This window comes from Montipora capricornis, chromosome 11 (genome assembly GCF_036669925.1).
Source record: "Montipora capricornis isolate CH-2021 chromosome 11, ASM3666992v2, whole genome shotgun sequence".
Taxonomy (NCBI): Eukaryota; Metazoa; Cnidaria; class Anthozoa; order Scleractinia; family Acroporidae; genus Montipora; species Montipora capricornis.
In genome coordinates this window covers 39038426-39050925 of record NC_090893.1, presented here as the reverse complement: position 1 = coordinate 39050925, position 12500 = coordinate 39038426, and the positions used below count along the sequence as shown (strand labels likewise).

The 12500-nt window shown below is 39.0% G+C and overlaps 2 protein-coding genes across 4 annotated transcripts in view; one reads left to right on the top strand and one right to left on the bottom strand.

The window, feature by feature from the left end:
• Positions 1–3906, bottom strand: part of LOC138024235 (YTH domain-containing protein 1-like) — a 23709-nt gene extending 19803 nt beyond the window's left edge. For 2 of the 3 annotated variants that reach the window (XR_011126929.1, XR_011126930.1), the window contains exons 1-3: positions 3722–3859; positions 2594–2695; positions 1–768 (exon numbers count right to left, since the gene is read on the bottom strand). The exon at positions 1–768 is cut by the window's left edge and continues 233 nt beyond it. Coding sequence is in view for 1 of the 3 variants with exons in the window: in XM_068871366.1 (XP_068727467.1) it covers positions 1–768; positions 2594–2695; positions 3722–3767 (916 nt within the window). In the remaining 2 variants the exon portion in view is untranslated. Of the gene's footprint in view, positions 769–2593; positions 2696–3721 lie in introns of all 3 variants that reach the window. The other variant, XM_068871366.1, reaches the window with a different exon arrangement.
• Positions 3907–3959: 53 nt separating this feature from the next.
• Positions 3960–12500, top strand: part of LOC138024250 (PHD finger protein 24-like) — a 17658-nt gene continuing 9117 nt past the window's right edge. Inside the window, exons 1-4 of the mRNA XM_068871392.1 lie at positions 3960–4741; positions 9682–9867; positions 11133–11211; positions 12112–12218. Coding sequence (XP_068727493.1) covers positions 4349–4741; positions 9682–9867; positions 11133–11211; positions 12112–12218 — 765 coding nt within the window. The 5' untranslated portion in view covers positions 3960–4348. The remainder of the gene's footprint in view (positions 4742–9681; positions 9868–11132; positions 11212–12111; positions 12219–12500) is intronic.

Sequence of the window (12500 nt, the reverse complement as noted above, 5' to 3'; positions counted from 1 at the left end):
TGCTGTGCTCAATTGGCTTTTCCTCTTTCTTGGCTGGTTGCTCTGTGGATTTCTTCTTCTCGGCTGCAACAGCCTTTGCTTTTTCCTTAGATACCTTGGTTTGCTCTTTGTTGGCTACAGGAGTTTTCTTGTTGGCTTCCTTCTTGACTTCCTTTTTCACAGTATCAGTCTTTGAACTATCCTTCTTCACCACCTTCTTCACCACCTTCTTCACAACTTTAGCCATTTCCTTTGCTTTCTGACTGGCAGTCTTTTTAGAAGAATTCTCAACTTTCTTTGCAGGTACTTTCACCATATCTTTAACCTCTTTAGTTTCACAAACTGCCGATGTTTGTTCTTGCTTTTTCTTCAATTCCTTCTCAACGGATTTACTGCCAGCTTCTTCATCAGTCTTTTTCATGTCCTTTGGCTTAATCTTTGTTGTCTCCTTTTCCTTGTCTTTGCTCACACCCTCACTCTGGTTGGAAGCCTTCTCCTTCTCCTTGATTTTCGCCTTGCTTTCTTTACTTGAATCTTTGTTGTGTTGTTCCTCTTTCTCCTTGCTTTGCAGCTTTTCCTGTTCAGCATCTGGCGTGTTGGTGACCTCAGCATCACCAGTCTTTACACTTTTAGCTTTGCTTGGACTTTGGTTTGAGTTTTTGGAGTTCTGCCCACTAGTCGCAGTCTTGTTCTTCGATTGGCTTTTTGGACTAGATTCCTTTTCCACATGCTTCTTTTTGGTTGAACCACTTTTGACAGCTGCACTTGCCTTCCTTTTTCTACTAGGTGCTGAAAGACAGTAAAGATGTACATGTACATTACATGTAGAACACTGTATGAAATAACTATCAAACCCTACCATAACTCTTTTAGAAGGGCATACATGTAGTTCAATGTCAGAGGTCACACAAAAATTATTATTGAAACCGCACAAAAAATTTATAATAATTGACAAGCATGATCAGGGCTTGAAATTGCGACCAATACAGTCACATTTGCGACTGAATTTTTTTCCCTTTGCGACTAAAATATCTGGAGAAGTCGCAAATTTGCGACTTGTTTTCATCTTCGCTCTTTCGAAACAAAAGGGTTAGCAGTTGCCACCTTGCTGCTCTTTTTACTAAAATAAATAAAGAAATGACAAAAATAATTACCGTATTTACCCATGCATAAGTCGACCTTTTATGGCCTCAAAAGAAGCTCCAAAAATCGCCCTCGACTTATACACGGGTCAAAGATTTAGAGCCAAGTTCCAGCTAAGTAATTTATTCAAAATTAATCCAATAATGTTGTCTTGGGCGTAACGAATGCAGTGGACAAACAACTTCCAAAATGAATGTAAGCAATTTCAGTTAACACGAAAAAGGATTTGTCAAGCATACTCACAATATGAAATAGACACTGGAAATTTTCGTTTTCCAAAGGCGGAAAGCTCTATTCTTCAAATAAAATGCGATTGTTCAACGGCTTAGTAACCTGGCGCAATACCTTGTGTTTGCGTGCAAGCGCTAGCACGGGGTAACTACTTGGTGTAGGCACTCATATAGTGGTCCGGTGTAGACCAAGTAGTTACCAAGCATAGTCACTCGTGTTGCCTGAAAATGCTGGTTGGTAATGAAATCTTGTTTTTTATTCTTTGTACAAACCTGGTTGATTTAAATGCTTTTGCGAACTTCGTATTGTTTGGTTTATGAGTTTTGTTTTGTTTGTCATGTGAGAATTATAAGTCAAGGACCAATTCTACCTTGCACATTTCACATTGTTCGCAAGTTATTTTCAAAGATTGACTCCTGCTTCTGTGATGTTGTGCTTATCCTCTAAAGCCTTTATCCTTGAACAATGAAACTGGTTAGTTTGAGGTTTACATGTTTGCGTTTCTGAGAACTTTTTCGAAACTTAAGGATAAAATGCCCGCATATACAACAACTGCTGAACCACAAAACTATTAAGCACTTGAGGCCCTGATTTTTTCTGTATCCGCAGTTCCAGAAATCGAAGAATACAAGATTAGTATCCCATGAACATTTAACAAAGAAATTAAGAAATTGCTTTTTTGCCATCATCAGGGTGAAATACCTTCACCCTGATGAAGGTAGCTGTTTGCCACCGAAATGGTGGGCTCATAATATTTTGTTTTGCTACACCGCTGAAAACACAATGCAGCACGACAAATTTGCAACTAAATTTTGCAAAATTGCGACTAAATTTTTCCTTGTCGCAAAATTGCGACTAGATGTTTGCGTTACTTTCAAGCCCTGATGATCCTTTAGCCAAGTCTCTTGCCTTACTGCAATGGCCATTCAATGGCACAGACAAGTATGTCCTTGAGTAACTTTTCCTTCTTGTAGGAGACAATTGGTTATACACTGTACATGTAAAAGCTGGCCAAATTGAGCCCCTCACAGTAAACAAAAGGTCCCATGCAAAGGGGTGAATATCAATGCAAATTAATTCTTGATATGTACATGTAACTCATGATTCATCAGCAAGTACAAAGAAAACTGTCAATGCAGTGATAGCATCCAAATTATTACTATTATCATCATTATTATTATTATTATTATTATTATTATTATTATCATTATCATTATTATCATTATTATTATCCACCTACCACTTGCTTTTATTGCCGCAGTATCAAGTTCAGCAGCAAACTCATCATTGGCTTGCCCACCAAGAATATCATCGAGAACATTCAGTTCAACCCCATCATTGCCTACAATAATGATTAAAATCAGGCTTAACAATCAATGAAACCAAATGCATACCTAGCCTTAAGACTACAGCAATAAACTACAAGGAGCAATTGCAGAATATCCCACAACACCTCACCACTATTGTTTCCAAGAGTCGGGATACAATAGAGCTTACTCTCATTCAATAAAATGCAAATAAGTTACAGGGTATTTTGCAATTTAGCCAACTACAAACAAACAGATTCGCTTTTGTCAAATTTATGACCTAAAACTAACAAACCATACATGTAGGCAATGAGATTCCCTTATCTTAGTCTTCATTGTCGATGAAAATACAAAGGGTGATTTCCATTAGAAAATCTGGAATTAGAGTTGGCCAGGAGATCCAGGTGTCTGTTATTAATTATTTTTCCAATCAAAGACATGGTTTATTTTTTTCATAGCTTATTATGTTAATAAAATCCATATGAGGGAAGGAACTAAACAAAATAATCAAAAAGCTGTTGCAAAAGACTTTCAGATTTTACAAGTGTTGACTTGGAAATCCAAGAGTCTATATTTCCAAATGGAATGCTTCTTAAGCTTTGTCATCAATAAATGCAAGAACCAAATTATTGTTCATGTTTATGTAAATTAAAAGTAGCTTAAACGAAGGCTAAAGAAATTATTGTCAAAACTGTTCTGGTAAATCCACAAAATAACTGCGAATGCTAATATAGATTAAATCTGGTCCTTAATAAATATAAAATTCATTTATGCAAAGCCCCTGACATTAACGATTCATTCCTACTGAAAAGCTTATTAGATGATTTCAATGGCTATTGAAAAATATGCGTTTATACCACATGGTCTTGGAATAAGACAAGAACCAAATGATTCACACAAATTTTAAGAAAGTAAAGAAAATAGTTTCATAAGTAAAGCTGACAAAAGAACTATATTATTAAGTGATAAGATGGTGCAAATATTTGAATGAACTCGTGTTGTGTCGGTCATTGACCTCATCTCATTTCCTTCACTTTGACGCGGAGGAGCAATACACTTACTCGTTTCCAATTCATCGGGAGACGATAGTTCTCCTTCTTCAGCCATCTAGCAAGAAACAACAAAAGAGAGATAGAGTTCTTTGTCCGCAGAAAGCAATATCTATCGAAGTTAAAATGTACGATGGCTACTGTCTTCGGAAGAACACCTATTATGGTCTACTTCTTACCATGCCTCTGCCGGCCGTGAATTGACTGGACATTGGAAACTGGCACTAGAAGTTCCCAGGCGGCCCCGGCGCCCGTTTCTCGAAAAAGTCTCGAAAACTTTTCGGACCCGAAGATGCCATTTGTCAGATTTATTTACCATGTGCTTGTTTAGGAAAGCCGTTGTTTTGCTATGTTTTGAAGATAACAAAATGCAAAATGATTGTGAAGTGTTATGACTTAAAACCTCTCTGCTATTAAAATACAGAGATAATTGTGGCACCAGAAAAACAGAAAAAGCCGGAAAATCTCGGAACGTACCCCTGGGTACTAGAAAGCGAGCAACATTCCAAAATTGTCCCGCAGTTGACAAGCAAAAACAAAACTTGCCGCAAGAATTCAAAGTGTTTTTTCTTTACGTGACGGAATCTTTTCCAGTGCAAAATTATGAAATTCGACTTGCCTCATTCTTAAAAGGGTCCGATGGGGGTAATTGTGTCCAAAGAAAATCAACGTCGGACGAAAAAAGTACAACAAACTGCGGCAGTTGTCACAGCTTTGAAAGTAGCGTCGAAGGATTCCAAAGGTAGCGCGAATGGTAGCAGCCGCAGCAAAGAAGATAGCCACTCGCTTCAAAGTCAAACAGGATTGTTTTCTCACGAAGAGAAAACCAAAAGACTAGCCGAAATCGATGGCGAATTTGGCAAGGAATCTATGGTTGGCCTTGACGATGACAAATCTTCTTTAACCTATGGTCTACCTAAACTTGATGCGACAGATTCATCCGCTCACAGAAGCGGTACAGTAGGGTACTGGAACAAAAATGACGGGACTGCTATCGTCACCATACCTTATTTTGGAGCGTGGAAAAATAGAGTAAGTGTGGTATATATTTATATAGGGAAGATATCTGTTTACAAACATTACTTTTGTAGCATTTTGTTATTCGGCTAGTACTTAAACACGGAATGCCGGAATGATGGGACGCCGGAACGCCGGAATACTTAAACACGGAACGCCGGAATACTTAAACACGGAACGCCGGAATACTTAAACATGGAACGCCGGAATATTTAAACACGGAACGCCAGAATACTTAAACACGAAACGCGGGAATGAGACAACCACATTTACATTGCTAACTATCTTTTCTCCATTAGAAATGATTCGTATAAAAATCTGGAATTTTTGAGGACTAAGGATAAAGGAAAACACGTTTTTTAGTCACAATGTCCAAGGATTGACAGACAACCGAATGCAAAGTCACTAGAATAGACTCAACCGAGGGTATTGAAAGTTTACTGAGCTCAAGGTATTTAAAATAGCACGTTGTCTCCTTGTGATTAGATCATATCGCAAAATGAATCTTACCTCTTTTTCTCCGGACGTCGACCAACCTCGTTCCCAGGGTCTCTCTTCTCTGCCTCCATTGTCGTTGAGAAAAGACCCTGGCCTTCCCCGGTCTGGCCGGGTTCCTGATGCAAGGAATATGCCAACCACAAGAACAAAAGAACCTTTGTTTTGAGAGCCAATGAGGCTCTGGACCCGGTCGTTCGAAAGCCAATTAACTTAAGGACGGTGCCTACTATTGTTACTGCGCATACGTTCTGCACATCTCGAGATACTCGGTTTTCCAATCTTGACCCCAGAGCTCTTCTCTTGACTGAGGGAAAGAAGAGCTCAGGGGAACCCTGAAACAAAGTGCCTTCTGATTGGTTTTCGTGAAGAACAATGAAAAGCGTCTCTAATTGGTGCATTCACGATAGCATGAGGAGTGAGCAGGCGCTGCAAGGTTCAAATGGCCAATTTTTGGCTATGAGAAGCTTACAGCGCATGTTCTCCTACATAGAGTTTCCCAGAGCGTTAGGTTGATCCAAGGCTCTGGTGACAAGAATGCTCGGTTTTCCTATCAGTGATAACTGATTAGACTAGCTGTAATGTGAAGTGCTAGTTTTCTACCCCCTATGAACCATGTGAGCGTTAGCCCTACTAATGGAAATGGGCCCACACAATTTTGAATAAGTAGGCACCGTCCTTATCCAGGATTAGCGTAAACTTCAACTTTTTGCTCTCTCAAGTTTCTTTTGCATGTTTTTGTTTTTCAAGATTGACTTCTTCTAATATAAAGTTTTTGCTCAATATCAGTGTTGAACAGCATTTGGGAGTTGAGAAATAAACTCCTTGGTTAACTTTTATCTGGGAGTGAGATTAGCATTAATCTGCTTTTGAACAACCATGGAGGCCCTGGTTGACACATTGATGACAATAGATGACATCGACGGTATCTTCCCTATAGGGATCTATCTTTAAATGCACCATACATATACCAGGCAATTTTACATTTAACTCCATTGTTGTTGAGGGTCAAGTTGTGTGTCCACCCCACATCAAACCAAAGTCGTTCTGACCAAAAGTATCCTGAGCATAACAGGGTCGGACAGTTAATTTTGAGGGCACTGGCCATTCAGCCGAGTGACCCTCAAAATGCACTCGCCCAAAAGTAGTCCCCCCCCCGCGTCGCTCCGCAATCTCTCCAACCAATTTAGTCATCTCAACTTGCCTTTTCGTAGAAAACTTCCTGGTCCTTGTCTTCTCGTATTCCCTCATATCATGGGCAGCTTTCGGGGCTTTTCGTTCTTTTTCTCATTGACAACTTTAGAAACGCTGGAAATGTATTAATCCACATTTTGCCCGCGATCAGTTTAGTCGATATTTAAGCTTACCGGGAGAACACGCTTTGATCAAAGTGCTGGGAAAGTATGGGAAGACAACTTGCTTGCAACGTCGTCCAGCATGTGGCAGACCGAGGATTATTACTTCAATGAAAAATTCTATTTAAGGACCTTAAATTTCAAGAAAACACAATGGAGGCACTCCATGATTTTCGTGAGATCCCAGCAGTTTACTAGTAAACGTGTCTTCGTGAGATCCCAGCAGTTTACGAGTAAACGTGTCTGTTCTTCTCAGGAGCTGTCTTAAGGCGCACTATTTTTACCTGGTCACCGATCCCTCGATAGTGACCAGCAGTATCACTGACCAGGAAGCCATACATGTACTTCATATAATTTGTCTATTTATGAAGCTCAGTGTTGCCTTTTAGCGCCAATTTATTGGACTGTTTGGAATATAAAACTTTGTAAAATACAAATGGTAAGTTTACGTTTAGGGATTTTCTTGCAATTGGCAAAATGGAATGTAAAAAGCAGTGTTTATTTCGCAATTAAAATAATTTCTTGGCAACGAAAATTATACTTGCCAAACAGGCAAGTGATCAATGATTTGTGCTCGCCCAACACTTAAAGTAAAAAAAAGTAAAGTGGTGCATTTATATAGCGCCCTTATCACAACGTCTCAAAGGTGCTTTACAATGATCAATTTACCCCCAGCGGACTGGAAGCATATACAGGCACAAATTGCAGCCGCTTCTAAGCAGTCCATGCATGCTGGTACTCATTTTACCGACCTCGGAAGGATGGAAAGCTGAGTGAACTTTAGCGGGAAAGAAGGTCGCCAAATATTCCACTCTCGGCAGAACCGGGAATGGAACCCGGGACCTTAGGGTTGGAAGGCAGAGATCTTACCACTGCGCCAACCCCTCCGCCCTCTTAAGAGATTCCCCTGGACGCTAATCTCCAACCCTGGCATAATGGAACATCTAACCAATCCTAAACCAAGTGTTCATAGTTAAACTCAATGCTTCCTCCTTAATCACTCAAACGATTGCTTTATAAGGGTGTTTCAATTCTGAGCCAGGTTGTTCAAAGCAGGGTTAAGATAACCCAGGGTTAGTACGAAATTTGAATTTAGATATGAAAAAATTTACAAAGCAAATTCAGTTTAATTCTTTTAGTGTACAATTTAATGATTGCATGTTCTTAAAAGAAAAAAGAAAATTATAAGAGAAAATGCTTTTGACGAAGAGAAAAAGAAACCTGGATTATGATTTAACCCCTGGTTAGTGGTAATCGGCCTTCGAACAACTGGGCCCAGGGATGGATTGATCCCCTTACCTGACAGATCTTCATGGCCCAGTTATGGGGCAGACCCAGCAAGGGCAGATCCCGGATCCAGGAAGGGGGGGGGGGGGGGAGGAAGAGGGGTGGATAGGGTGGCTAGCCACCCCCCCATTTTGGCTCCTTTTTTTTCTATTTATCTGCTTTTTATTGTATGTTTATTTCTGCTGCAACAGATACTGTTTACCTGACGTGAACATTTTTATTAATGCAAAACATAAACTAAGTCAAAATGGTAGCCTAAACTATCTGGACTTTTATCAGAGTATATACTTTGATTGTTTCAATTCACCCCCCCCCCCCCCCCTTAAAATATTCCTAGATCCACCACTGAGCCAGGATAAATTGCTGCAATTAGGGAGCAATCTTCCATCTTCAGGCTGACTGTAGCTCGACAGTCAGCCAACTGTTGGCCAACTGTTGGTCGACTGTCGACCGACTGTCTGTGGATGTGAGCTGTTCTTCAATTTTACTCCCCTAATTGATAACATATTTACACCAATCTCACACCTGAATGTTTTCAACGCATTGTTTTTAATGACATTCTGATCACTTACTGGTATTCACTTTTGTTTGTGATGATTCCTGAACTGATGTTGTTAAGACATCTGCTAATAAAGCTGTGAGAAATTTTCCGTGAGAATTTAAAACAATTTTCATACTCGTCTTTCCCAAGTCGACTGGCTTGACCCTCTTCAAAATGCTTCTTATGATAATTTCTTGTCATTGAATGAATAATAAATTTATTATTCACAACACTATACTCCTATGATTCTTGTTTCCCTTTGAAAACTTTCTCAGGTAAATGCAGTAAAATGGACTTGTTTCATTTGAATTGTTAATCACTATAAGTGCTTTAACCTCATTTTCTTGTTCAGCACTTAACTTAAGGATCATCGTTTTTTCCTGTTGATTTTTTCAGTCTTTATGGCCCAGGTACTTGGTGCTTGGGCCATACTGTATATCAATGAAAAAACCTACTGTACAGACCTCAAACTCAGTTAGTAAGAGGTGCATATACAACACTGCTGCACATGTTGTAAACATCAGTTATTTGGTACAGGGTAAATCTCAAAGCTGATCAATAGATGTGAAGGTAACTTTTAAACCCTTAATCTGTTTAAAAGGAACTTTATTTACAAGCCTGTCATTGTGAAAGGAAGCATTGTCACCAGATTATGATGAAATGATCAGGTGTGTGAACTTTTATTAATTTAAACTGTAATCTCACGCATTAGTCACCAATAAACCACTTTATACTTTTCAAAATCATTATCAATTTAAAAGAGAACAAGAAACAATGACCAAGGTTTTTTTTAATGACAGCACAGATATAAAATAATATTAATGCTCAAAATTTAACTGAAGTTTGAACCAAGTCAAGGATAACAAAAGAAAACAAAAGAAACTAAATTAAACTGGTACACCTTCATGTCAACCCAGTTTTAAATTAAATTGTGATCATTACTTAGAATTACCTAGCCGTTCTTGATTGTACGTAATAGCCGGAGGTTTCAATAACTCTTGAAGTAGATGCTTGGGATAATCTTGTAAGGGGTGGTCACTGTTGTCTTTTATAAGGGTTTGAGTGAAAACAAAGGCACAGTAGCCTGCAGTGAGAGGCAAATTTTATGACAACATACATGTAGACGGCAGTATGCTGCCAATGAGTGGTTTCTTATGAAACCCCTGCTTTATCCAGTCATTCCATTCAAACTGTTTTGGCGTTTAAGTAAAGCACGAACAGTTGCAATACCAATAATAATAATCATTATGTTTTGGTAATTCTTTTTAATCCACCAGGTTGCCAATGAAGAATTGTGCACTATTTGTCAAACATACACTGGAGGAGATGTTCACCCTTGCCGAGTGTGTGGTAAGGTGTATCACGAACTTTGCTTAAAAAAGAAAGGCAAGTTGTATGATCCCTGTGAACAGGAGGCATTCAAGAAAGCAAACACAGAGAAAGGATGGAGTTGCTATGATTGTGTGAGTGACCATGATATGGACCAACAATCAGAGGTGGAAGTACTGTACCATGTTTGGCAAAGGTTTTATTGATTTCCCTCCATCAAGAAGGGAAGGAAAGCTCGGCACAGATATCCCCGATGTTCTGTCACACGTCATGCGTGACAAGACGTCAATAAATTAAATTATTCAACATCACTTCCACGCCTCTGCCGTTGGGCAGGCATTAAAATTGAAAATGGTTATAGTGGGTATGGAACTGCACGCTGGCACCTGAAGAGTTAAATAATTAATTATTATTCGTCCAATTTTCTCTGGATGACATTGAGGAGACCCGTACAAATGTTTCATTTCCTTCTTGCTATGGAGGGAACTGCCAAGCAGGGTAAGCTGGAAGTGCTACTTTTGATCATTTCCAAATTGTTACTAGACTTTGCAGTCTTCTTGGATTAGGAAAATAAGTCAGGGCCTGTCCCACATCACAGGCAGCATCATAAAAAATAATATTCATTAACTTAAAGTGTTTCTGTAAATTTACAAACACTTAGTTTATCTACAGAGCCATAGTGAGTGGTAGTAGCTGTTTCGGTGGCCCGTGGTACAAGACAAACTGTGCACTGACTTTTTTTTCTTCACCTGCACCCATGGTGACTGTAATTTATTTCTCCATGTGTGAGCTTTCTAGATGAGCATATCTGCCCATAGAGGAAAAAAAAAAAAACACCAAATACCGTATGTTTGACCACTGGCAGAAAAACTTTATTTTACTCGCTCTAATGCCAGGCAATTTTACTTTTCAAGTGGGGTGCCTGACAAACTTAAAGTAAAATTTAATACAGTCACGTAAACACACATTTCTCATTTCATTTTTGGTTATTATAGTGAAAAGTCCCTTGCCCCCTACTGGTACCATCTGGTCTTGGGAGATCTTTGAAAATCTTGAAAAAAATATTTCTTTAACCCATTGTCCACTGGGAGTAAGAGTTAATAGATTTTACTCTGTCTTTATGCCACTCGGCAGACAATTGTCAACTGGGGGTGGTTCAGGAGCCAATGGGTTAACAACCTCTACCTGCATGTCTGACCTTTAACCCCTTGACCCCTGGGAGTGAGACGCAATAGAGTTTACTCTGTCTAACGTACACCATGCGATTTTACTCGTCAATGGATGGCAGTTCAGAAGTCAATGGGATAAAGAGTCTTGAAGATACACTCAGGTCTTTGAGTTGTCTTTTTTATTTTTTGCAGTTAAGAAATCTCTCATCTTACTTTTGACTAATTCTTAGGAGAGTTTCACAACTCTTTTAACAGATGAAGAAATGCAACAGTTGATAGAAAATTTTGATAAACTTGATGTTAACCAAGGTAATGTATTTGACGTTTATGCTCGGATTTTTTTTTTATTTTGTCTGGATTTGGTGGAGGTTATGGTGACGTTGTGTTCCTTTAGGGACAACCGTTTCATCTATATAGCCGGTTTTATAGGCTGAGGTGAAAGAAGTTTCCCAGTAACACAGTATTTCTTAGAATCGATATCACTAGATCACTGCCTATAGCAAGGGCCAATCCCAACCAGTTTAACGGGATGGCAAAGCAACCGCAGATTCTGCATTCATGTGTCCATCATTTTCAACCCTCTCAATTAAGTACAGAGCTGGTTGAAGAAAGGTCGTCCATTAGACCACAAAAAACCTAAGCAACTGAACCAACTGATTGGTTCATGTGAAAAGAGCACCACTTACATGTATGTTAACCGAGACTAGTGTATGGGACAAACCAAATTTATGTAATTCTCAAACAATCAGAAAAAGTCCAGGATTAATGAAAACGACAGACTGCATTAACCTCTAAACCATTTCTGCTTAACGTCACAAGTTACCAATACAATTTTCAGAAGCAAATCAACTTGTTTTTTTGAGATCAACTTAAAGCTTTCTAATGTCAACCATATTATTGTTATGGAGGAGATGACAGATGTTAACCCCTGTTAATTAAGTGTAAAGAGAATTTTTTTGCTGGTGCAAGACCTAAGACTCACATGAGCTAGGTCATTAAACTAGGCTGTGGCAACAGTTGTCTGGCCTTCAGTTACTGCTTGCCCCTCGGCTCCGACGAGTCTTCTGTAGCTCATTGATAAAGCCTGTGAAGTAGTAATCAGAAGGTTGTAGGTTCAACTCCTCCAAAGGACCCAGATTTTTTCTAATTATCCCCAATAGCATTCATCATCCCTTCAGTTAATGACTGCACTTGTATGAATTTTTTTAGACACCCAGATTAACAAAGATGAATATGTCCGATACAAAAATGCAGAATACAAAAGAATTCACAATGAGGAAATGCCAAAGTATCTGAAGGAAGAAGCGTGTAATGAGGTAAACTTAAATATTAATAGTTTTTTTATTGACCCGGTCATAAGGATCAGATCTTTAAACGCAGATTTCAATTCCAGTCAATTATCCATTTCCTGTTGTTGCTGTTGTTGTTTTTTTCCTTTTTTTTATTGATCCATTTGGCTCAGTTTGTTGAGCATTGGACTACTATGCGGCCAGATCAACACTCAGGGTCTTCAAATAACTTGGAGAGGAGAAAGTGCTGCCTTAATTTGTAATGCATGTTGTCAAAGACCACCTGTTCTCTACCTCTTTATTTTTACA